Source organism: Manacus vitellinus, unplaced genomic scaffold (assembly GCF_001715985.3).
Source record: "Manacus vitellinus isolate BGI_N305 unplaced genomic scaffold, ASM171598v3 scaffold_3_pilon, whole genome shotgun sequence".
In the NCBI taxonomy this organism is placed as follows: domain Eukaryota; kingdom Metazoa; phylum Chordata; class Aves; order Passeriformes; family Pipridae; genus Manacus; species Manacus vitellinus.
This window is the reverse complement of record NW_021940535.1, coordinates 9,595,802-9,620,711: the sequence shown is the minus strand read 5'-3', so window position 1 is coordinate 9,620,711 and position 24,910 is coordinate 9,595,802. Positions and strand designations below refer to the sequence as shown.

Genomic DNA, 24,910 nt, shown 5'->3' with positions numbered 1-24,910 from the left:
TGAAGGGAGAACGAGCCCCAGAACTGAGCACTCCATCCAGGCTGGAGTTACTTGGATACCGCTCTTGTTTTTGCCTGAGGTATGTGATTCTCCCAATTGCATTACAAAAGAGTATCACTGTTTTTGTTTTAATGTATGCTCCCTTGCACAGGCTTGCAACATGAAAGCAATATAAACAGACCTATTGGCAGGAGCCCCTGAGTCACCTCACCCCTCTTATCTAAAAAATGTAGGCGTTAAAAAAGTTTATGTAATGGTAAATGCAAACATGTTATGTCACCTTCTTTAAAAAAAAAATTGGTAGCTTGCCATTGTTATTCTGGGTCCTGTAAATCCCCACATGGCACAAAATGCCAAAGCACCGGGAAGGGCTTTTATATAAGGCAGGTTTCTTACCTAAAGTCCCCTTTCTAGTCAAAACCGTTAATAACTGTACAAGACAAAACTTTGTAAAGCCACTTGAGGCCTAGTCCCAGCAATATATAGGTGTTGTCTTTGTTGAAAGCTGCAACTGTATTTAATGGAATAAGAAATGGAATTTGGGAAAAGCCAGTGGCAGTCTGGACAAAGGAGTAAATAAATTTGATTAATCAAGACTGAAAATAGGTCTGCCATCTTCTGAATTTATTGAAAAGGTTCCTCATTTACCTCCTGACTACCTGCTGTTCTGTACTTTCAGTAGGGCAGAATTTGTCCCGTGATTGGAGGAGCGCTGATTTATAAATATGATAGCAGGGGACTAAAGTTCTGTGTAATCCTCAGTTTGACTTGAATACCTAATTTCCAGCTTTTGCTGACTAGTAAGCACAGGCAACTTAATGGACTCATCTCCAGGCTTAATGATTTCAAGTTGCCTTCAGTAAGCGACTTGCTACAAGTGCACATGTGGTGGGAAGGTGTCATAGCTCTATCTATTTCAACCGAAAAGCACACTCAAAGTCAGTTGGATTCAATCTTTTTTAATAAATTAATGTCATTCAAAATACAGTGCCAGAACATGATGCAGCTGAACATGCTAGTAAGGTTTGTCATGAAGCACCTGTGTTCATGTTAGATTGGCGGCGCCCCGCTACTGCTAGTGGTTCCTGGGATTAATGCCAGAGCAGCACTAGTCATCTGCTCTCCTGCACACACAGCACAGGATATTCCTGAATTTTGCTCCCCCCCCCCGAAGTAAAAAACCTGACAGCTAAGGGATATCTATACACAATCACACTACAGTAATGCTTGTTATTAAATTAACAGAAAATAAAGACCTGGTTAATCCACACTAAAACTTTGTTTTACAATGGAAAAATACATCAGCAGCAGGAAGTAATATACATGAGCCAATGTTACTGTAATACAGAGTGTGGAGGCATTTACTGATTAAAGCCCCACACAGACCCGCACTATGAGGGCTGGCAATTCCTATTGCAAGCCCAGCAACTTAAGTCCACACCTGGTAATCTACCAGCTGCTTGGAAGACCTGTATTCTAAATAGACAGGTATAAGTTAGTGAAAATAGAACACATGCACCTCATCATACAGCTTGACTGAACCTGCAGTCATTTTGCCCTGCATGTTACCATACAATGGAAGATCTACCCTTCCTACCACAGGTAGATCCATGGGATTTGTTTCTTTTTCTTTTAATGGCATTACTATACCAACATGGATATTAGTATTAAGTAGAGTGCAGCACAGTCCTTTTATTAGGCCACACTGACAGTTATATAACTAGCACTTAAGTAGAATATCCAGAAGTAGTTCAAATATAACTGGAAGATATTTTCAAAAGAGTTGAGACATCATCCTAGAAACATTAACTACTTTTTTTCTGAAGCTAATTTTCCTGAACTGAGACTTCATACAACTAGAATTCATTCTTTAGACAAGTCAGATGCTTAAGCTTATGATATACATATATGTTTCTCAATTATCAGATAATAGTATTTCAGATTATGGAAGCATATCTGCTCATTTCATTTATTCGTACTGAATGGCGGCAAGTGTTATTAGGTAGGGCATAAAAATACAATTCATGAAAGACAGGTCTGACATTCCCATTCTCAGACATGTTCTCATGGCTGTTCACAGCCATTTCTTTTCTCTTTTATAACTGAGCATAGAATCAGTTGTGCAGTCTAATTTGGGAGCTATACAGGTGGTAAAGTAACCATCTCCCCATCCAGCTCAAATTCATCAGCTCCATCTGGCGAGAAGAGATATGTTGGAGGTTTCCATGGGGACTCTTCAAGGCAAGATGGATACAGCTTTCCTACAGTGCACCGGAAGTCCTTCCCCAAGTCCCACAGCACCCGTTCCGATATATGCTGCCTCAGAAACCAGCGATCGAGTTCCAGGTCGTACTGATAGGTGGCATACTTGGCTCTCTCATTCATGTGGGTTTCTCGTATAAAGACACACAAGGAATTAGAGATGACGACGGCCCTAACGCAGGGGTCAGAGTAGCGCTTGGCAGGGATGTTGGCTGCCATCCTCCACTCGTTCTTATTCACGTCGTAGATTTCCACGGTTACGGAAGACCCATCTACAGTACTGCTTGGGAGCCTTATACCGGAATTGCTGGCGATGTGCAGTCCTCCAATATAGAATATTTTATCACCAAAAGCAGCAGCCGAAGCAAAACACCTACTTGTTTGTCGCATGGCCATTTCCACCCACGCGTCCGACCTGGGGAAATAGCAGTACATCAAGTTGTGTGCCATGACGTAAATGCAATTGTGAACTGTCACTGCTGTGCTCCACTGCCACGCACAGGGCAACGGGCTCACCATGGTCCACTCATCCTTCTCAGTATCGTATCTCTCCACAGTTCTCCTGTTGAGCTCCCCGCCGACGCTGTCTCCTCCGATTGCATAGATGTATCCTTCACAGCAGACCAGGGATGGCTTTATACGAACAAACAGCATCGGTGTCTTTGGAAACCAAGTGTTTTGCTGCGCATCAAACCAGTAAAAGCAATTCACAGTTCTGAAGGCAGCCTGCAGTTTGCTGCTTTTACTGTGATTGGTTTTTGTGTTTTTCAGAGGAACTTGCCCGCCTGCTATATAAATGTCATTATCAGGAGTTACAAGTGTCCCAACCTTATGCAAGTCAGCAGGAGGGTTGCAGAGTTTGTAAACTTTCTCTGCCTGTGGGCTGTAACAGACAGAGGAGTAAAGACTACCAGGGTTTTCAGCAGCAGCTTCAATGAATATCATCATCTCCTCTTTTGTCATGCCAAGTCTGGGCTTGAAAAACTTGGGCATTGATTTGTACAGTCCTTGCACCACCACTGATTTATCATTAGGTGGTAAGCCTTGAAACCAGGCTCTCTGTGTTACTTCTGAAAGTGCATCGATTCGGATTTGGCTAAGAACAGAGGACAAATACTGCGATCGTGATTCCGTGTTGTACTCCAGCCATAACATAGCAGCTTCACGAACTGTCTCCTCCTTTTCCACATTTAAATTGTCACTGCTTAAAATATCTATCAGTAGATCGTGTGACAGTTGCATGAAAGCCTCCTGGTGGTACACAGCTGTGAACTTGTGCTCCACCATTCTTTTAGCACTCTGTTTTAACTCTTCACAGCTGAAGAGATCAGCAAAACTTAACAGACGCACACAATTTTCTGCATTAATTTTTTTGATTAAGTATTCTCTACACCGCTGTAACACATCATCTACCTGTAAGGCAAAGAAAAAACACAAGGAGTATTACTGCATACAATGTATGCCTTCATGTACCAGCAGCACATGAAATTACCTGCATCTGGTGTTGAACAACAGAATTTAGGCCTGGAATACTCGATATACACAAAAATACAGCGGTGACTCACTCAACTGCTTCATACAGATGAAGTACACCACGTGACTATGTCTGCCCGAGAAACTAATTTTCTAAAAGTTAGAAGTGCACTGGTTTACTTCCACCTTCCACAGGGACTGTAATGCAAGGAAGGATGGACACATAAAGTGTATTTGATGAGCAACTGCTCTCTATACTGAGCAAACTGAACACAAGTATTTTGAAATGACTGAACAGGAAAGATGATTTAACAAGACGAAGAGTGAAACAGTTTGGAGATGAGAAGCTGATATTTCATACTCAAAACATTCCTACCTGTAAGAAGCAGGCAGTTTCATAGAGCTGCTCGACTGTGCTGTCGCTTATTGCCAAGTTACCCGTGTATGCGTAAGTTATGATAATCTGTAAAGTGGCTGCATCCACATTCCTCAGGTGTACGTGTGTTTGTTTACTTTCACTCAGCCCGCTCATGAACATGGCTCTGAGGAGAAACATACACATTAGGACAAGGATCAACAGTGAGTAATCTTAATTTACAGTCACCTGTAAGTCTTTGGTGATTACACTCCAAAAGATGAGCAGTCTTTTTGCTTGCCTGTTTACAGGAGTTTAGTATTTACCTCAGGCTAATATCTAATATTAAAGATAAAGCATTTGTACAGAACATCCTAAAAGTACCATCAGTGCCTTCTGTAGAAATATTTTATATTCAAGAGAACTCTTCTATGTTAATCATCAGAGAACTAATGATTTTGGAGTTTTAATAATGCAATTTAAGCCTTTTTCTATGATAGGTGATAAGAGGGAAGAAACATTCTCCAGAAAATACTGTTGTAATGTACTACAGCTAGATTTTAGATTCTAAAACAAAGGAAGCAGATTTATGTAATGGACTGAGCTAAGTCATATCAATAAGGATGCTCCTCTGGGAGGACGAGAAATGGAGCAAGGACTAGCACTCTTATGAATTATTTCTTATATACCATTCATCATAACATGCAGTAAACTTCAAGTTTGCAGACAAAAATCAATAACAGAAAAACCTATTAGATCTGGTCTAGGGGAAAAAAACCCACAAAAACATAAGTATTTCCATTACACCTCCCTGAAAAAGAGTAGAAAGGCAATTTTAAAAAATGGTTATTGTTTCCATAATGTTTTATGCACCTATTGCCCACTCTGGTATTGTAATTGCAACACAGTTAAGAACTATCTGGAATCTCATACTATAAACCACATACCTGTCAATTTTCTTAAAACGGGGGACATTAGTTTTAAGAGCTTTATATTAATTCAAGTTTGGTGTTTATGGCTGTATTGAAAATTCAGTTCAAGGTTCTTTATTTGGGTGTTTTTTAGGAAAACAGGTATGAGAGAAGTTAGAAAGAATCTACTCTTTAGTCTTGCCTCTGGCTGTAGAGGTGAATGGAACCTGGAGATACACTCCCTATGCACAGCCATTCCAGGAAGCACCCAATACAAAGACAGTATCCCATCCCCATTTCTCACAGAAAGGAAGAGGGAGCTGTTGGAGACTGGCTCTAGCTGATGCTTGTGCACTGCTGAGCAGGCTGTGCTGGAGCAGGGCTGCACATCGTTCAGGCACAATGATGAAGGTAGGCTGGCTGTACAATCACACACAATGGCTGGATCACACCAAGAGGTGCTTTGCTTTTCTTCCCCCTCCTTCAGGGCTATCAATTTTTCATAATAAAGCTAAATTTAGGAAGCTGAGCATCTTTTTGTAAACCAAAGTAGAGAAGAAAAACAGAACATGACAAAACCACAAGTTTGATACTTCTTTTAACCGGTGCCAAAACCTCATTCCATAAATAATAAACAAACACATATGAATAAGAGATTTGACTGCACATTCTGATGCAGCACGCTGTGTGGACTCATGACAGCTTTCCAACCTTATGATTAACCACCCACATTAAATCTGGCTCCATTTCCAGTGGCTGTTATTTTACAAACTGTTGGAACTATGTCATTTGCACAAGGCCAATGGTAATAATCATTATCTAGTGATCACACAATACTTGTTGCTAAAAATTGGACCAGACTCATCCGAGATGAAAAAATAAACACAAAAACCAGCAGCAACAAAAATTAATAAATTAATCCTTGAACAGTTTTCGACAAGAAAGGAGACAAAATAGAGAAAACATTTTAGATGTGTTCTGTACAGCGAGCCCATCTCAAGAAAAGCAAATTTGCAAAGCCTTCTGTGATTAAACAGGAAAGTTATAATCCCTCCACAATGCATCAGGAAGGTAAAACATGCGTGGATGTCACCAAGACTAGTTTCAAGCTTCAGAATTCCTTCCAGACAGGCAGATTAATTATATGTGTTGCCAACAAAAAATGATTAATCACTGCAGAAAATTCATGGTGCCTCATCATCAAGGTCTTACTATGAATGTATCTGCAAAAAGGGGTAGCACTCAGTGTATCTTATTTAAAAAGCTTTTCAAAAGACAAGAAACAGGACACCTGGGAAGCAAGAGCTCCTGAATTAAAAATTTCAACAGTATCTAGGGAGGGGCATGAAACAAAACGAAACAAAAAAACCAAAAGACTCTCAAACAAGGGAAGAGTTTCTGGCATCTTTGCTGAGCACAGAAAAGCAGATGATTCAGAAAAGGAAGCCATGAACTTGCACAGCAATCCCTACTTTTAGCAGCTGCTTCTGCTAAGAAACTACAGTTAAACACGATAATGGAATTCCCATAGGCAAGTCTCAATAATCCCTTGTTATCCTACCTGGGGAAATAAAAACAGATTAAATACTATAAAGATTCAGCATGAAGAAAAAGAAATTTACTAATTATTCAGACACAGTTAACTCCCTAAAGAAAATGAGCCATCACAAGTGTGATTTTTTTCCCCCCACACTTCTTGTAGAAAGTACAATACTTATCTAGAGTTAAGTCACAAGACGCTAGAAATTTTATTTTACTATTTTGGTGTTGGAAAGTAAGGATATTCAGGCTTTTTACCTACTTCACTGATCTTTAATTTCTGCAACACATTGCTAATTAATATTACACTCAAGAACAGCTATCACAAATTTTATAAAATTAACAGAGCCTAGTTTGAATACTTACCTGAAATACGAGCTGCACGTTGCAAGAACCATCTTATGGCAGGGAAATTCAGTGCCCTCAACAATCAACACTATGTCAGTTAGCAACTGCTGTTCATAAAAGAACTTTAACTGCTCCAGCAAGGATACAGCATACTCTGTATTTATCTGCCTCTCGTCCTGGGTAGACATGACTGTATTCCATTAATATTTCCAGGACCAGAGAGAAAAGACAAGATCTTTTCACCAGAGAAAGGTCAGTTGAATATTCTGAAGTAACCAGGAAAGAAATGGCAGGAGATCTGTAGCCTTCGGAAGTGATACTGATAAAAAAAGGGCAGTTTAATCTTGAACTGCTGAATCAATGTTTGAGACTTTGAACTACTGTTAGGTCATCATGCTTTAACTTGATGTCATAGTCTGTTCAGAGACTTTCAAGAGTGTCTGCAGAGCTCCTCTTGAGATCTATGACGCAGCAATTGAGTGAGCAAAAGTGAAGTCTGAGGTAGATTTCGCGGTAACATCTCGTGATCAGTGGCTGCACTTGAGTGACTGAAAGCAGGAAAATAAAATTAATTTACCATTAGCACTTCAACAAAAACCTTTCTTAGTTACCCCCTTAAAACTAATTGTTTAACAAACATTTCTAAATTAGTACTTAATTACTTGCACTGAAATCCTTGTAGGAAAAAAATTAAACAACAAAAGTATCTAAGAAATGAAAAGCAGAAGAGTTTGTACATTAATTCTCATATGACCTAGACTCACAAATTAAAATAATTTATTTTGTCAACACAGCTTCTAAGGCTGGAGAGTTAAAACAAGGTTCAGTAAGACTTTATTCCTCTTCAAAGATTTACCCAGATTTCCCACTGACTACACCTGTGAATTTCATTCAACCACGGATAAGGCAGCCACTTTTTTCCCCCCATTTTCTTGATAAACAGCTACTTTCCCCACTTCTTTGTTTTTTTTCTACTTAAAGCTTATCAATACCAGGCCACTAAAAATATAAATGCAGTTTCTTCAACTGCAACTTTAGTTTTCCAACTAAAGTCTCATCATCACCATCAAACTGTTTATTTCACCTTTGACATTCTACTAGAGAACAAGCAAAATCAAATAGGAATTAAAAAAACCCTAAAAACTTATATCCCCAATGCTTATTTGATTCATCTTCTCTTGTAGAAGGGCTTCACCTATTAATATTTCACATCCCATTTTTTAACTTCTGAATTATTCCCATACAGCCAGGTAGGCCTGACTGTTGCAGACAATGGAAACAAAAAAAATAAGAAAATAGTAGAAGCAAAGGGATGCTGGAATAGCAGGAGTCAAAACACCTACAGTGGCTACCAAAGCCTATTTACTTGTTTGGACATTTCTCCTCCTCTTAAAAATGGGGTCAGGTTTTATTTTATCTTCCATGTGGACACAAAAACATAATTAAGAATGAGATAGTTGTGACAGTGAAATTACCATCATAACAGGCACCAGAGTACCACAGCTATCAAATACTTTCAGATTTATTTAATCTTGCACTGTTCTTCTGCATTCCAAACCTGAGGAATAACCAGGCACATGTTTGTCTTGTGTCTAAGACATCACTATCATTATAGTTCATGATGAACAGAGAATGCAGAAACAACTTGCTTGAAATTACATACTTTAAATTCCACACAAAAATACGTGATTTAGTACAAGATGAAGGCTGTAGAAGTATCTGCCAGCCATATCAAAGATCTAGTATTTCAACACTGCCTGTAATACAATTCAAAACCAGCTGTCTTTCAAGATTCACTCACTTGAAACAGATATGCTTAATTAATGCCACTTTAATTAGTACTAATTTAGTGTCACCCATCTTTTCCTTCATCATTGAAGAAATATACACGATCAGGAATCGCAAACTCTTAGTTTTCTCTGGTTGTTTAACTGGAAAACAGTCCAAATAGTCAAACCTAACGTTCACTGTTTGTTCAGGTGGACGCAGTTAATTATGAAAAACAGGAAAGATGTTAATATTTGGGGAAAGAAGAAGCAGAGACTACTGTCTGCTATAACAGATACTAGAACAAGTCTTGACTTCAGTCCTTCAAGTTTCAGATAAGCTCTGAAGTCACTGAACCACAAGTATATTGAGGATATACAAAGATACTGCTCATTTAAAGCAATGACCTTCTGCTTCAAGTCACAGCTTCTTTTCACCAAATTCATACACATCCTGTCCCTGCAGCACTATCCTGGTTATCTGATAACAGTTTACCATGCAACCTAATCCACTGACAGATTTTGCACTGAACTTTAAATGGCTACAGAGAAACACCGACTTCCTAAGTGTGCTAGGCCCACCGAAATAAATAGCTCATGGCTCTACTGGTATCCCAGGTCTCTCTGCAGCATTGTTTTTCCTGGCTCAGGAGTAAAGTTTCAAGAACAATACAAGCTGGTGGATTAAGATCTGTTTGGGCAGACTATCAGTAATACCAAGCTTTAGCAAAAGAAGTCACTGATATCATAACTTCCTATACTGGTGTAATTGTAAAGAATACAAGTATTTCTTCAGGAACAGGAAATAAGAACGAACCTAATATGCACCAATGCAATCATTAGGTACTAGAACCAGCCAAGGATGCCATGGAGAAATGGATATACACCTGCTACTAAGATTAAAGGCGCTTTTGGCAGCGTGCGGCTGACAGTCAATAACTGGAAAAGCAGACCTGTTCAGCAGAAGACGAGTTGAAACTGTGAAATTAATTACTATAAATAATCAGTGCATTTGAGTACGACCCTCAGTAGCAGAAAAGATTGAGGAGATGACAGGAGTCTTGTTGCAGAATGTTTTTGTGATGTGACTCACCTTTGAACCATACATTTACAAAGCTGGAATCCTTGGTTTACAGGAAACCATGTACTCCAGGGAGGTGTGCATGGTAGGAACATGCTAGGTACATGGTTCCTGTTTTCCACATCCACCCTGTGTTTTGCTGCTGACAATAACCATTTGCCAAAGAACAAAGTTTGGCATTTGTCATAAAGTCTGGAGTTGCATCCCATTCCCTTGTAATGGAACCATACTCCTCAGGAAAACAAAAGGATCTCTGAATTTCTGTTCCAAAATTGCTCTCATTTATATTGTCATTTGCTCAAGAGAAGTGACTCTGTTCAAAACAATAGGATAAGCAGTGAAGGAACATCATATAGTGCCTGGAAAGTCATCCAAGATTGCCTACCTTTCTCACACCTCTGTGAAGAGTTCAAAACGATTTTAAAGGAGATATTCTCATCACTTCAGAGGATGAAAAACTGAGGCACTGCAATAAAAAGCAGCTTGTCCAAAGCTGCCAGTGTAGTAACTTCCAACAGAGAAACAGAAGAGGCTCAGCTCTTTCCCAACCCAACATCTCTCTCACCACGCTGTACCTGGCTTGGATCGCAGATAAAGCACTTGGATATCAGCTAAACAAAAAAACTATGGGCTAGAGAAGATGTGTACAGATGCACTACAGTCAGCTGTAGTTTTAGTGGCCACACAGCAGTGAACATTCCTGACTTATGGATGAAAAGATCTACAGCGGAAGTTAGTTTAATATCCTGAACTGAAATTCTCATAGAATAAAAATAATCCTTGGGTACAAGTTTCTATCAATGAGACTCTCCCCTTCAACAATGTCACTGGAGTGACCATTTTGTTCTGGGCAACCTCTTGGAAGCCGGCTCTTTAAAACTGGATGGTCAGGTAGCTGCTGGAAGGCCACGGCGGTGCTGGATTGCAAATGAAATCAAGTTATCACTGGGTGATACAAAGTAACTTCCTGTCAAGCTGGAGAGCAACATTAAGTAACACGTTGATAAGAGGGTTTCTTTTTAAGTAATTATTCCTTTTCGCTTAAGTAATTTTAATGAGGTGGCTTGTTAACACTTGTTCATGTACTTCGAATCTGAATGAGACCATTCAAAAAATTAGTCATCAAATGTTAATGAGTTATGGGATAGGCTATTAATTGCCTTCCTTGAATCTGTTTATTTTCTGAGGTCAGGCAAAGATTGATAAACAGAGATATATACTGCACTACTTACATGGCAGTGTTAACACTATAGTTCAATGTATAACATGGAATAAGTACATTGACTATTTCCAATTTAATTGGTAGGGAAAGATATAAGATATATAGATACACTAATCTTCTACTGGACTCATTTAAAAAAATATTTATTGATTTGCAAATTATAAGAAGGGCAAAAGATGTATAAACATGCAATTTCTCTTTTGTTTTGTAGTTTTTTTAGATATTTTGATACTGGGAAAAGAAGTAAGTCCTTCTGAAAATCCCATTAAGTAGTCTGCCAGATTAGATGCCTAACTTCCCATAAAATGCTGGGAAACACTTAGAAGATCTATGAAAGTGTCACAGGTCCCCATCTGCATCTTCAGTCATCTAAATACCTCTTGAATTCTAACTTCACTAACTGCAATTCACACTTCAATAAACCCGTATGTTTGGAAGAAAAATTAGAAACACAACAATCAAAACTTATCTCCCTGGACTTCAATTTATGTAATCTAGTTTTAACTAATTTTAAAAAGAATCTTAAATACTATCTTGTGCACTTTTAATCAAATTCCTATTTCCATCCAAGGGCAGCTTCATAAAAATCACAAGTAAAAACACGTCTAAAGAACTGAGTCACTCACTATTTTTAACATAATAAAACGTCAGAATTCAGACCTGAACAAGCATTCATGTGTGGAGATAGCAATCCTCCCAGCTAGCAATGCAAGTACCAAGCTCAGGCACCTTAATACTTGGCTCCTACTCGGGATATTCCGAGTTACGAAATTAGTATACCAGCTAATAGCAAGGGGAAATGTGAGTATTAAAACTGATTAGAATCAATTCTGTAAATTGATACGAAAGAAAGAAAAGAAAGAAAGAAAGTAAGTTGGAAGCTTTAGATTCTTGAGTAATGTATCAAATTTGCATCCTTGGCAGGGAGAAAGAAATAGGTAATTGATGAAGCAGTTCCAGACTTGGAAGTTTTCCTCTCTTCTAAAGCCATCAAAGGTGTCTTTGATAGCACTGCAGTCCAGAAAACCGAGGACATCAAGGAGATTCTAATAAAGCAACAATGTAAAATTTCACAAAAGACAAGGACAGATTCATTCCTACAATGTTATGTTGAAAATGACTATTCACCTGGAAACTACTACTGTTTTCCATACATACTATGTTTGAGAGGTTACAACTTTGAGGTAGGTGAGTTTTCTGAAACTATGCAGAAGCTAGAGACTAGAAGTGTCAGACTCCATGCTAACAACATGTTTGGTCACAATGCACTCCTCATTACCAGTTTCTTTCCTGTTTTTCTGCACCTAAAGGAAGTTATACATTAAAGGAAATACCTGCTCAGAAAGAAAATTAGCACCAGATAAACCAACAGCTTAAACTGGCAACTGGACTTCTACAGTGAGCACAGGTAGTTTCCATCCCCAAGGGTGTTTCTGTTTTGTGGAAAGACTTGATGTGTTTTGGGAAATTAACCTTGGAAAAAAAAGTGGGCCATAGATGTCTGCAGTAAGATTCAGCCACGTATCATGGATGTACAGAACGGTGGGTTTTTTTCTCTCTGAACTCTAGTACATTAATGAAGCTAGTCTGTTTTATTTAACAACTTAAATTCGTTTTCAAGTATGCATTAGTCCCTTAAATATTCACTACATGATGTTCAACTACAAATTCAAGCATTTCTACATTAAGAAATTAGATTAATAATTAATGTAGCTTAATTAATTGTAAGTTAGTTCCTGAAAGGTTAAGTCTTATAATGGATATCATATTCACGCGTATAAAATTAATTCTCAAAGTGCAACAGCCACTAAAGAAAGAGAAATTTTAGGATTTGCACCAATTCTGGTCTGTTTCATAATCACATGACCAAAACAAAAACGCCTGCTTTCGGAAAAAAAACAAGCACAAACAGCCATCTGTCTAAAATGTAGTCAAAAAATTACTAAATCAGCAGCAGCATCTTTTCCTCCTCTTTGGTCTGTTCCTGCAAGATGCTACTTACACATCTTTGAGTATAATGGGCCCTTCTACTCCACACGCAAAAATAATTAGGAAAGAGGTGCGACATCTATACTCAAATCATGAGACTACACAATTTACGCATCTGGGTATATTAAATACTAAAAATTACCCACTTCTCCAGGTACATTTCTGAGAAATTGAACTAAGTTGAGTGTGTATTTTAATAACCTCTTAAATACAAAATCCAAACAAAATTCATGTAGATACAGCCCTAGGTGAGCTCACAACAGCACACAGCCTTTCAGGCCCACTATGATCACAAAGTAGATGTAGATGATGTAGAAAGCCAAGATGTGACTTTGCAATAAAACCTCTAAAAACGAACTCGCTAAGTACAACACAAATCCATTTCTAAATCGTAATTAAAGTTCTTTCAAAAGCAGCAGGTATCTATCCTAGCAGAAATAATGGTAAATACCGGAAAAATCCTAAGCATGCAGATGACTAATTTCTAAGCTATACTATGCATATATGCAGTCTATAAAAGCTTACTAAGAATTATTCGACACTTCGAATCCCCATATAAACACCGAAGCCCTCCCTCGGCCACCGCAGGTACCAACAGCGTATACACGAACACAACTAGATCCATCAGTAGGGAAACGCGAGGGCAGCTACAGGAAACGGCAGTGCCACTATACTGCTGCTCTCCTCGAAGGCTTCATCGTGTCTGTTCCTCCAGGCACTTCCAGCACAAACACCGAGGCTGCAGACATTCCCACCTGCTCAGCCCAAGGGGAGCCCTGGAAGCCCCGCTGCCCACCTCCCATCACAGCCCCGCGGTCACAGCCCCCTCCCGCCAGCGGGACGCGCCGACATGGGACTACAGGCGAGGAAACACATTTCTTCCCTCTCCCCGATGCCCAGGTGCGCCGCCCCGTCCCTCCGCCGCCGTAATTCCTTTCCTGCCTCCCCCAGAAAGAAGGGGACACCCTTCCCGCCCCGCCGACCTTTCCCGGGAGCCGGCCCTACCCGAAGGCGGCCCCGCCGTCCCTCGGCGGTGCCCGGCGGGCCCGGGGCCGCCGCCGCCGGGCGGGAGCGCCGCAGGTCGCGGAGGGAGGGAGAGCGGGCAGGAGCCGCGCCCGCCCGGGCGGAGAGAGCGGCAGCCCGCAGACCCCCCCCCCGCGGACCTCCACGGCACTGGGGTCCCTCGGGGCGGCCACTCCCCGCGGGGACGGCGAAGGGCCCGGCGGCTGCGGCGCCGGCGCGGCGACGCGAGCGGGAGCGCCGCCCACTGCCGCCATCTCTCACCTCCCCGCCCCGACAAACCTCCAACCGCCGTTCCTCTTCTGCCTCGGCGTCCCGGCCGCGGGAAGCGGGCGGAGGAGGAGAGGATGCGGCGGCGGATCCGGTGTCTCTACCGGGCTGCGGAGGCGGCGGCAGCCCCGGGGCGCGCAGGCGCTGCCGCTCCCCCGCCTCCCCCTTCTTCTTCTTCTCTTCCCCTCCTCCTCCTCCTCCTCCTCCTCCTCTCCCCCCCCCCGCCCGCCCGTTACGGACGCCGCGCCCCGCCCCCGTGTGCGCATGCGCCGGAGCGGGGAGCCGCCGCCGCCGAGGCCCGCGCGCCAGGCCCGCCCCGGTTTCCTGTTTCCTCTCCCCCGCGAGCGCCCCCTGCCCGCGCCGCCGGGACACCGGCGCTTCCCCGGGACGTGGAGCGGCCACCCCCCGGCGCCCTCTGCTGGGAGGAGCGACTCACAGAGTCACAGGCTCAATTAGGTTGGAAAAACCACCTATGACCGAGCACCACCATGTCGACTCGACTGTGGCATTGTGTGCCTCGTCCCGTCGTTTCTTCAACACCTCCAGGGATGGTGACCCTGCAACCACCACCCTGGCCAGTTCATTCCAATGTTTAATCACCCTTTCTGAACTGAAGAATTCCTCCTCATATCCAACCTGAACTTCCCCTGATACAGCTTGAGGCTATGTCCTCTTGTTCTGTCACTGGTTGCCTAGGAGAAGAGACCAACCCCCACCAGGCTACAACCTCCTTTCAGGAAGTGTAAAGAGTGATAAGGTCACCCCGAGCCTCCTTTTTCCAGGCTAAACAACCCCAGCTCCCTCAGCCTCTCCTCATAGGACTTGTGCCCCAGACTTGTTGCAGCCTGGAGGCCTGCAGGCTTCAGGGTTAAAGCCTGGCCCAGCCATGTCCCGCTCTGCCTCCCAGCATTGCTTCATCCCCCTGGGATCCACCTGCAAGCTGAGCCTGGCCATGTCCACTTTACATTCCAGTGCCTCCTCTTCCCTCTGGGACTTGCCTTTGGTCCTTTGGCCCTCCTGGAGTCCTGGAATGTCCTTTGGCCAAGCACAGGTTTGCTGGCCCTTGAGCAAATGCCACTTGAGGCTTGTGGGGCATGGAGCTTGCCTCAGGAGAAGAGGAAGTGACAGGGGCATGGGAGGCAGGAGTGGGTTTTATTCTCATATGGGCCCTTCACTTAAGAGTTGGACTCAATGATCCTTGTGGGTCCCTTTCCACTCAGAATATTCTGATTCTGTGACTCTGATTCTGACTCTGAAGGCTGATGGGAGGTCTGAGGGAAAGAAAAATCCTGATAAATGCAACTTTTTAAAAGCTAGTGAGTGTCATTTATTTTCTTTATTTCTCTTTGGGTCCACTCACCAAAAGAAAAGCTAGGAGTTTCGCTTCAAAAAGGTGAAAGTATGATGGATGAAGGAGCTGGGGATTTAAAACATCTGACATGAGTCATATAATCATTGAATGTTAAGGTTGAAAGGAACCTTAAAAATCATCTAGTTCCAACCCCCCTGCCATGGGCAGGGGCACCTTTTACTAGACCAGGTTTCTCAAAGCCCCATCCAACCTGGCCTTGAACACTGCCAGGGATAAGGTATCCAGCAACCTCCCTGGGCAGCCTGTTCCAGTTTCTTACAACCCTCACAGCAGAGAATGTCTTCCTAACATCTAGCCTAAATTTTCTCTCTTTCAGTTTGTACCCATTACTCCTTGTCCTGTCACTACAAGTGGCTGGTTGCACTAAGTACAAGCGCTGCCATCACTGGAAAGGACAAGCTTTGGCTGGGGAGGTCTGCGAGGATTGAATCAGTCATCCTTCCCAGGCATTTTATATTTTGTGTCTTGGTGCAAAGAACACGTTTAATCTGAACATTACAGTAAGAAAAAAAAACAGAGGTTTTGTGAATTTCCCAACACAGAAATGAAAACAATCTCTAAGCATCCGTACCTCTTTGTTTTTCCTTAGCCACTCACCTGCCTGCATAGCTCATGCACTGTGCTTTCTTCTCCTGCCACCTGCCCCAGTACCTGAGCACTGTATTTGGAGATGTGCAATTCCAGAGTAGCAACTGAGATTCTCATCTCCTGTAAAGACCCATCACAGAGTCAAATTGCAACCTCACATTTCGTGAATTCCTGTCATACATGGTGGAGTACACTGTACTGCAATAAGTGCTTCTCCTGTTCATATGGAAAGCACATTACATTTCTCAGCCCACTTAGCCATGTTAGGATTGAAGAGCATTGCTCCCTTTACTCCATACTGAACAACTGGCAAACCTTGGAAACAAATATAAACTTGGCCTTGTATTGTCTGATTTTTTTTTCCTACAAGAAGTGTCTCTAACAGTAGATTTAATCAGAAGATGGGTAATACTTCCCTTCTTTTTTTTAATGTAAGTTCCAACATACAAAAGGGAAATACCGGATTCACTTAGAGATGCAGCTTAAACATCTGCAAGATGAGACTGCCAGCTTTCTGTACACCAGCTGAAGGCCTTTACCATTATTCCTACCCTCATGTTTTGACTCTCCTCCCACACATTGACTGAAAAAGGTCCCCTGCGTCACTGCTAAATAAGCCTCAGGTGGGAGGGGGAGTGGACAAGTAGCAGCTGCCTGCCATAAAGAGGGTAAGCAGAGAACGTGGTTACTTTCTTCCTGGGCTGTGAGAAGCAGCAACCTTAGTTTTGAGGGGCTCTAAGGGGGGCAGGAATAGCTTAGTTTTTGGAGGGGGGGGAATTGTTTTTGTGGGTTATTTTCTTTCCCTACATTACTGTCTCTCTGAAAGGTCAAAATAATTCTGGGAGCTTTGGCCTGGGAGAGTGTGTAGGCTTTTTGATGCTTTCAAGAGCTGGACAGGCCACCCTGCATGGAAACTGAAGAGGGCTCCAGTGTTCCTAAAAGTGTTCTGAAACTCTAGGCTGAAGGGTGTGCTAGTTTGTAACAGGTCTTGAATTAATTTTCCTATAACTTTAAAGTGCTTAAATTCTCCACAGATTTGAGCTGGTGTTGTTTTTTTATTATTATTGTTCTGTGCAGTCACCAGATCTTCTGTGTTCTCCGATTTCTTATATTCTTTTTTATAACCTATGTGTGATAGGGTTGTATCACTTGCATGGGTAGGAATGGGCTGAGATTAGTGTGTTAGTTAACTGAAGAAATAAGTGTGGGAGGAAGTTCCATCTTGTGAATTTTTTATGATTCTGAATGCAAACTTACACATAAGGATTTTGGTGGGGTTGTTTTTGTTACCTATCATTTGGTTTAAGCATAGGAAGCGTGGTGTCACTGAAATATTTAGTTTACTATGTCAGCTATCATTGTTCTTAAATAAACTATAAAGTACAAATCCTGAATTAATGGAATTCTTATTGTGATGTGTAACAATATGTATTAGCATTAAGAAGTGTTTCCTTTCTGAAGCATTAAATGTCTGATAGTGTGAAGCCTTCTGTTGCTTTTTTTTTTTTTTTTTTTTTGTTTGGTGGCCTCTTGCTCAGGGCTGATTGACTGGAGGCTTTTTCTTTTAATTGGCTGGGATGCCAATTAAAAATGCATGCATCTAAGACTACTAAAGTTCTATGACTGTCCTGTGTCTTTAAAGCACGTTATAAGGTTGGCTTGAAGGACTAATATTGAAAACTGCATATAAAAGCTAGCTTAGCAAAGGACAACTGAAATATTTGACCTTGATAGTAACGTCAGTCTTCTACTTTCTGTTTGGAAGACAGTAGCTTTCTTTTGGAAGGATCTCATTTCTTTGGGCTGGGAGAGGAATGTCTGCTAAATTCTGACAGCATAAAATCATTAGGTTGTGCAGTTTTTAAGTGATTGATAATGATCCTTTCTCTCTTTCGGTGTTTAAAGAAAAATGAATACTGCCTCAACTTCAGAAAGTGGATCATATTCCCCAAGCAACTCAAGACCCTTTTTTTATGCTCAGCCATCAGCACAACAGCCTTATCCAAATCCATGGTACCTCAGCCATGGATACAGTCCATATTATGTACCTGCTCCAGGTAAGGTAAATGAGAGCTCTCTGCGGTAGCTTTGCTTAGTAAGTTACTGTAGTAAGTTACTGCTAGAGCAGAGGAAACAAATATGTATCTATGTTAATGGGATTCTTGGGAGCTTAAGTGAAAATGAATGTAATGCTTCAGTTGTCAAAAATCTGATTTATTAAGTATTACTTAAGTATGTAGCCTCTGTGGTAGAAAGCATCTGTTCCTGGAGAATGGAAGCTAAGCAAAATATTAAGTAATGGTCATCCTGCAGACACAGAGCTCTAGAACATGCCAAGCAATTAATATGCATGTGTATATATGAGTTCCATATGTGCATACACAATAGGTATGGATATATGTAAGCTTAAAAAATTATTTAAAAAATAATTATAAGAGAAGTATTGTTAAATACATCTTGTAAGCGCTATACTTATGTTAACTTCTATCCGGAGCTGTCTTTTTCAAAGATAATGCTACAGCAATATTCCATGAAATAACAAAAAAAAACCAGGTACAGAAAACTAAGTGGTGAATGTTCCAAGGAATGAAATCAAGCTCTGGTTAAAGTGTAGGTGTCCAGATAAGCTATTCCATAACAAGAAACTCTCTCTGAGTTTTTGCACCAGATTTGTTTCCAAGCATTGAAAGGTGGAGTGCTTTATTTAATGATGTGTCTGATCTTGTAGCTGTCCCTGTGTATGCAAGTAAATATTTATCAGGATGACTTATTTCAGAAGGAAAATATATTTATCTTTTTATCACCAACGTCTAGGCTTCCGAAGTGGAAATCCATATTTGCCGTTTTATTCTGTTGCGCTCCATGAGTACCCTGGATTTTTTGTTCCACAGCATCCAATGCATGCAAGAGTTAACAGAAGGCCTTATTTTAATGCTGCCCTACCTTCCCCTATGTTTTATCATGCAACAAGATTTAGACACTATAATACCCCTGGGAAAAAAACGGAGACAAAAGAAACACAGACTGATCCTAGACAGCCTGAAAGCAAGCAAAAAAAGCATCAAGATATCCGTACAGAAACGAAAGGTTGTGATGCAGGAAATATGGCCTGTGTTTCTTCTGGTATAGGTACAGAGACTGAGAGTACCTCAGAGAAACAGGATTCATCTGGATCTTCCATTGTGGTAGACAGAGAGTTTCATAACAAGGACCCTGCCAGCTCTACACAGTATAGAAATCTTCCTACTGGAAGCTATGCCTTTGAGAAGGAAGAAGTGAGGATAGAATATGGAAATGGCTCTCCAGCTATTCAACTGTGGAAGTCCTTTAAAGAAACTATCCCTTTGTATGATGTGGCAAGTGGTAAATCAGTCCCAGAGAACATAGTGCCATGTGACTTATTTTCTGTTAGCTCATGTGAAGGCATGATATATGGCCCTCATGAAAGGAGGCAAATGGTGCCAGGAGCTTCCTTAGATGAGAGACAAGCTGTTGTCTCCACAAAACAGGGTGCTGAAGCTGTGCAAGAAAAAGATGTCCAAAATAACAAAGTGCAGCTGGATGCAGAAAAGCTAGCAAATACAAGTCAACAGGCAAAATCCCCCCCAGGTGAAACCATGGCAGTACAAATCACAGAGCTGGCAAGATCTGTTGGCATAGATAGACCAGTGGTAAGACAGGATGTGGTAATAGCTAAGAAATCTAGCACTAAAAAATCTGCAGGCTCTATTCAACAAGCAGGACTGCTTCCATCTAATATGGAGGTAATGAGTGACTTGAGTTTTCAGCAGAAAAAGCTGAGTTTAAGCCACAGAGCAATCAATGAAAGCCAGACAGGTAAAAGTATTTGGTGTGACAAATCAATTGAGAAGGATGCTACAAACTATGACATTTGTTTGCCACAAAGGAAGTGTCAAAGTGTAATCAGTCCTTCTTCTGATGACACGTCCTCTAGAGAAGAAGGCTCATCAAGTGATAATGCCCCAGTGTCTTATTTTGTCCCTGACTATGTGCTTCAGAAAAGCATGTATACTTCTCAGAAAAGTACAGATGGCTTGGAGAAAGAGAAAATTAAAAGTGGTGGGTCCCTTAATGAAGATGAAGCGGTAGAAAAGGAGCAGATGAACAGCTTGAATGATCAAGATGACAATTCTTCAGCCACTAAGGTTAAAGAGGCTTCCAGTAAAGGTAGAAAGCTGGGAGCTGTTTCAAGATCTTCTACTAGGAAAGAAATCAATTCTCTCAACAAAAAAGCAGCTAAAAGTTTGTCAGAAGTTGAGGACTCAGAAGAATATTATGTGAAGGGTGAAGAGGAGGATGAAGATGGAGAGGATGAGGAGGATGAGGATGATGACATGGATGAAATGGAGTATTTCTTTCAAGAAACCCTTCCATATGGCATTTTGACACCAAATAAAGGAAGCTTCTACCAAGTTGGCCGGAGAGTGCTTTGGAAACCACCTAAAAATGCTGTACCAGCACAATTAATTAGCTGGCCTGCTCAAGAGAAAATGAAAACTAGGAGTGGGCTTGTTGAAAATATTGGTGTAGTTTACAAGCCAAAGGAGAAAGAACAAGATGAAGTTGTATATAGTGACTATGGGTATTATGGAAGAAAGAGGCCTATGACAAGAAGAGAAGGACTTGAGCACCAGCGAATGCTACGGAAATTCTTGGGAGGTAAGCTAATTGCTGAGGATGAAGTGCTGATTAATAGCATACACAAAACACCTAATTGCAGTTGCAAATTGTAGCTTGAACCAGTGGGAAGATTAGAGGAGGTTGTAGCTTTAGGTTTGGCTTAGAGCCAGATGTCCTGCAAAATACTTTTTTCAAGCAGAAGGAGTTTGCTGCATTTTTTAACCTATTGCATAATGGTTCTGCATCTTCACAACCATCAGAGAACAGTGCAGAAACTCTCCTTTGACTCAGATTTGATATACTTCACTTTCTGGCATTAGTGGCAATTTATTAATTTGAAAAGCTTAAGGTCACTTGAACTACATGTTTACTGGTGCTTAATATCTTGGAAGCTCTGCATTTAAGTTTATACAAACAGTCTGACTCTCCTATCACAGGCTCATGCTAGGTGCACTAAACAGGATTAAGTTCATTATAATCCAGTGGATATACCCTGTATAACTTCTCTGCAGAAGGGGAGTCAAATAGTTACTTTTTTTTTTTTAATAGCAGCTGTTGCTTTTTTTTAGAAACAAAAGTTTTGCTGTATTTTCAGAAAAAGCAGTCTGAAACTATTAAATTTGACCTGGAAAAGAATATCTTATTTACTCAAAGGTAGATGTTAGAAATTAGATTCATCTAAGGTGAGAATAAGCAGTTATGTGGGCACCTTAGTAGGTGGCTGCTGTTTAGTATAGTCTTATATTATGAAAGACAATCATTATATTTACTTTTAATAACAGGCTTACTGTTCTTAAACTTTTTCTTTCTACAAAATCTGTAGACTTGTTTTTGTCAAGTGTGGCCTTCAGAAAACTGTTTCTATTTCAATAGACTCCTACAATTAGATTCAGTAGCTAGGTTTGCATTCTGGCTTGTGGATCAAACAGTATATTAGCAAAACTAAATACTGACCTTAAATCAACTTTTTCCTTTTTTTAATTAGGAAGGCTGCTAAGGGAGACCGTGGGGATGCTGCCTGAAGAGTATTGGATTAGAAGTGGTGCTAAACCCAAATTCAGTAGCCAAATACATGGTAGTCTCTCACCTCAAGCCAAGAGCAAAGACCAAGGTACAACTTCCTCAATGTGTTTTTGTTCTTAAGGAACATTCAAAAAGATATGGTACAAAATAGCAAGCATATGATATTTGGATGAGGTTTGAAAATAATAAAACTAATTCTTGTTGTCTGATATTGATGAAATGCCTTTCAGTCAGTACATCCTGGGCATATTTACAGCCTTGTCAAACCCTAACAGGGGAATAAGAATGCATTATAGGTACTTTGGGTTTTTTAAAGGCATTATGGGAAATCAAAGCATCAAATGCTTTGACGTGGCCAAGTGAAGCCTTTATTTATGTAAAGCTGTTACTGCCATAAACTCTAATATTAAATCTTTACCCAGATAATGCTTCTCTTGAGTGCATATGCAGTGGTAGCTCCTAATCTTCTGATCTTATGTTTGAGTAAAACATATGGGGAGTGATGTGGTAGCTACATAGGCAAATGATCAGGGAAACTAGCACAGGCCAACAGTTGCCCTGATGCTGCTAAAGGATGACTGAGTGCAAATCATTGTGATCTCGTCAAGGAAAAGATGAAGAAATCAAATATTCTAGCAAAGTAAAAGGTTAGATAGTTTCAATACCTTTTTATTAACTCCTGAAGCAGAATGTTTTTTCTTTACAATTAATATTTACTTGGAGTTCAGATCTGTTTTGGGTGCTTTTTAAGAGTGTTTCTTGGTATCATCATCATGGCTAGGCTTTGCGAACAAAGATTTGGGAAGGGCTTTACCCACACTTGCTACAAGTGTGCTGGTGGCTAAAAAGGCCTGGAACAGCTATAGAATTTGTTGTAGTGCTACTCTCCTGGGTCACATGCCTTCAAGTATCTCAGGATCAGTCTATCAAATAATGGAGTGTAAAGCTGTTTTCAGAACAGACTGACTCGCTTCTCTTCAGTTCACTGATAATATGCATCAGATTTTCTGTATCAACAGCCTAGTAGACTATTCTTTAGAGTGTATTCCTCAGAGCTCTCTCTCTCTGCATTGCTTTCTTGCTTAAGCATATTGGGGTTTGGGATTATTTGCATTTTGCATTGGAGGCTTTCTATCCACAGACTTCAGTGTTGTAGGGGTCCTTTTTATTCTAGAGTGCTCTACAAAAGTTGAAAACATTTTACTTTAGCAGCACTGTTCTTAGCTCCTCTACAACAATTCATAAAAGTATGATAATAGTTCTAAAATAATTTTGTTACTTTTAACTTTCAGCATGTTTCTTCTATCTCTTTGAAGTCACAGATGGTCCACCATACTGAGGATGTTTGGTCTATGTGTTATTCCTTGCTTTCTCCTCCTCCTTTTCCAGCCTGTGTAGTTTGAAGAAGCTATCACAGTGTTAGGAAGCAGGAATCAGTGTTTTCTGAATGCTGTTCATGCCAACGGATACCTCAGAAGTGATAGTAAAATCACATCCTTTTTAAAATGTTGCCTTTTTTTAATTAGGAAGGCTGCTAAGGGAGACCGTGGGGATGCTGCCTGAAGAGTATTGGATTGTTTTTTCAAATTAATCTTAAATTTAAGCTCCTGCAAGTAAGGGGGGTTGGCTAGAGATATAGATATATTGCTTTAGCAGTAATATCATATGCTAAATTTGACTTCTTGAAGCGTGTACCTGTGGTGCATAACTTTACAGGTCTGAAGGATTAAGTTTTCTAAAGACAGTGAATGAGTTGGATCACTTGGAGAGCTATCAACTAGCCTTGAACACTTAGACAGACAGTGAGCTAGAGCACAATTATCCAACTCTCATTGGGTACTTTTTTGCCATACTAACACCTATCCAAATTATGACCCAATATACAATGCATCCAGAATTATGGTTAGACAATGATTCAATATTGTAGACATACAAGACTGGCTTGACATGTGTAGAGTCAATTTTATCAGCTAATAGGCACATAGAAGGGAGGGAGAAAGAGGAACATCACAGGCCAGTTGTTGAAAGACAAGGTTAAATTTGTCTTGAAGAAATAACACCAGTTGTATCTTGCTATTTAGGATGCCCACCTTCGGTTAAACCAAAGAAGAAAAGAATAGGCAAGCCACCTTCAAAACGCAGGGACACAAGACTTGAGGTGGAAGAAGTGGTGTGGGAAATGCCTAAATACAGTATACACCAAGGTTAGTATACAGTGACAAGCTACAAAAACAACAGTTACCAGTATTTTTTCATTACTGTCTCAGGGATTAATTTTTCTCTGTTTGAACTGCAAGGATGTTGGACAGCTTGTGAAATAACAGCAAATGCTACGTATGTGGATAAGATAAGGGGTGGGGAAAAAAAGGCAAGCTAAACTTTGTGCACTTAGTCACCTTGCTATGAATACCAGTGTAGCTTTGACCAGGTTAGGTTCCTTGTCTTTGCTTAAGGTAAGGATGGGGGAGGAAATCCACACAAAAACCTACTGTTTTAGTCTAGTTGCTCTTCAGACTGCTCTATGCTTTTAAAGTGCTGGGTCCTATGTCACTTTGGAGTATATCCTTTTCTTTAAGCTACAGGTCTGTCTCAACCAAATTATTGTATTTTGATACAACACAAATGCATATAGATAATACTTAAGAACTTTATGGAGTAGGAACTTCTTGCTACTTTGGAGGAAAATGGGGAAAAATAATGGGGGAAAAATCACATTAAGTAATAATTATGCTTTTGTGTATTTGTGTGAGTCTGAAAAGGTTATAAATTGAAAAGGGGTCTGTACCTACAGGAAGCTACCTAAAAGATCAGATTTCTTTCTGGAAAAGAACAAGCTAGCATAGTAAAGTGAACTTGAATATTCCATCTGGGAACATGAGTAAAAAAATAGTCTCTTTCTCATATTAAAAAGAGGATTGCACTTCCCTGTATTTGCAAGGTTGGAAACAGATTGAAGTGTCTTATTAGTGAAAATTTGGTGTCGGTCCTGAAGCCAGATTGTTTCTTTAATTGCTGATCAGTTCTTAGTAGAAGCAACCAGGAAACTTGCA

General features: G+C 40.7%; 2 protein-coding genes across 2 annotated transcripts; one reads left to right on the top strand and one right to left on the bottom strand.

The window, feature by feature from the left end:
- Nucleotides 1-939: 939 nt before the first annotated feature.
- On the bottom strand, nucleotides 940-14,291 carry KBTBD2 (kelch repeat and BTB domain containing 2). The gene is made up of 4 exons (XM_029961820.1): nucleotides 14,249-14,291; nucleotides 6,907-7,436; nucleotides 4,112-4,277; nucleotides 940-3,675 (listed from the first exon to the last, which is right to left on the bottom strand). Exons 2-4 carry the CDS (start codon nucleotides 7,074-7,076, stop codon nucleotides 2,140-2,142), a joined length of 1,872 nt encoding a protein of 623 aa, XP_029817680.1. The 5' UTR covers nucleotides 7,077-7,436; nucleotides 14,249-14,291; the 3' UTR covers nucleotides 940-2,139.
- Nucleotides 14,292-18,093: 3,802 nt separating this feature from the next.
- LOC103755132 lies at nucleotides 18,094-24,069 on the top strand. Its single transcript, XM_029961750.1, has 4 exons — nucleotides 18,094-18,253; nucleotides 19,011-20,876; nucleotides 21,823-21,948; nucleotides 23,942-24,069. The coding sequence occupies exons 1-4, from the start codon at nucleotides 18,106-18,108 to the stop codon at nucleotides 24,067-24,069; spliced, it is 2,268 nt and encodes a 755-aa protein (XP_029817610.1). The 5' UTR covers nucleotides 18,094-18,105.
- The last annotated feature ends 841 nt before the right edge of the window (nucleotides 24,070-24,910 follow it).

Excerpts from the sequence above, each read along its gene's own strand:
- KBTBD2 (XM_029961820.1), bottom strand. The coding sequence starts at position 7,076 with ATGTCTACCCAGGACGAGAGGCAGATAAATACAGAGTATGCTGTATCC. Across the intron at positions 4,278-6,906 it reads ACGTGCAGCTCGTATTTCAG|AGCCATGTTCATGAGCGGGC; the intron begins GTAAGTATTCAA and ends GTTTCTCCTCAG. Across the intron at positions 3,676-4,111 it reads AAACTGCCTGCTTCTTACAG|GTAGATGATGTGTTACAGCG; the intron begins GTAGGAATGTTT and ends TTTGCCTTACAG.
- LOC103755132 (XM_029961750.1), top strand. The coding sequence starts at position 18,106 with ATGAATACTGCCTCAACTTCAGAAAGTGGATCATATTCCCCAAGCAAC. Across the intron at positions 20,877-21,822 it reads GCTACGGAAATTCTTGGGAG|GAAGGCTGCTAAGGGAGACC; the intron begins GTAAGCTAATTG and ends TTTTTTAATTAG. Across the intron at positions 21,949-23,941 it reads AGCCAAGAGCAAAGACCAAG|GATGCCCACCTTCGGTTAAA; the intron begins GTACAACTTCCT and ends CTTGCTATTTAG.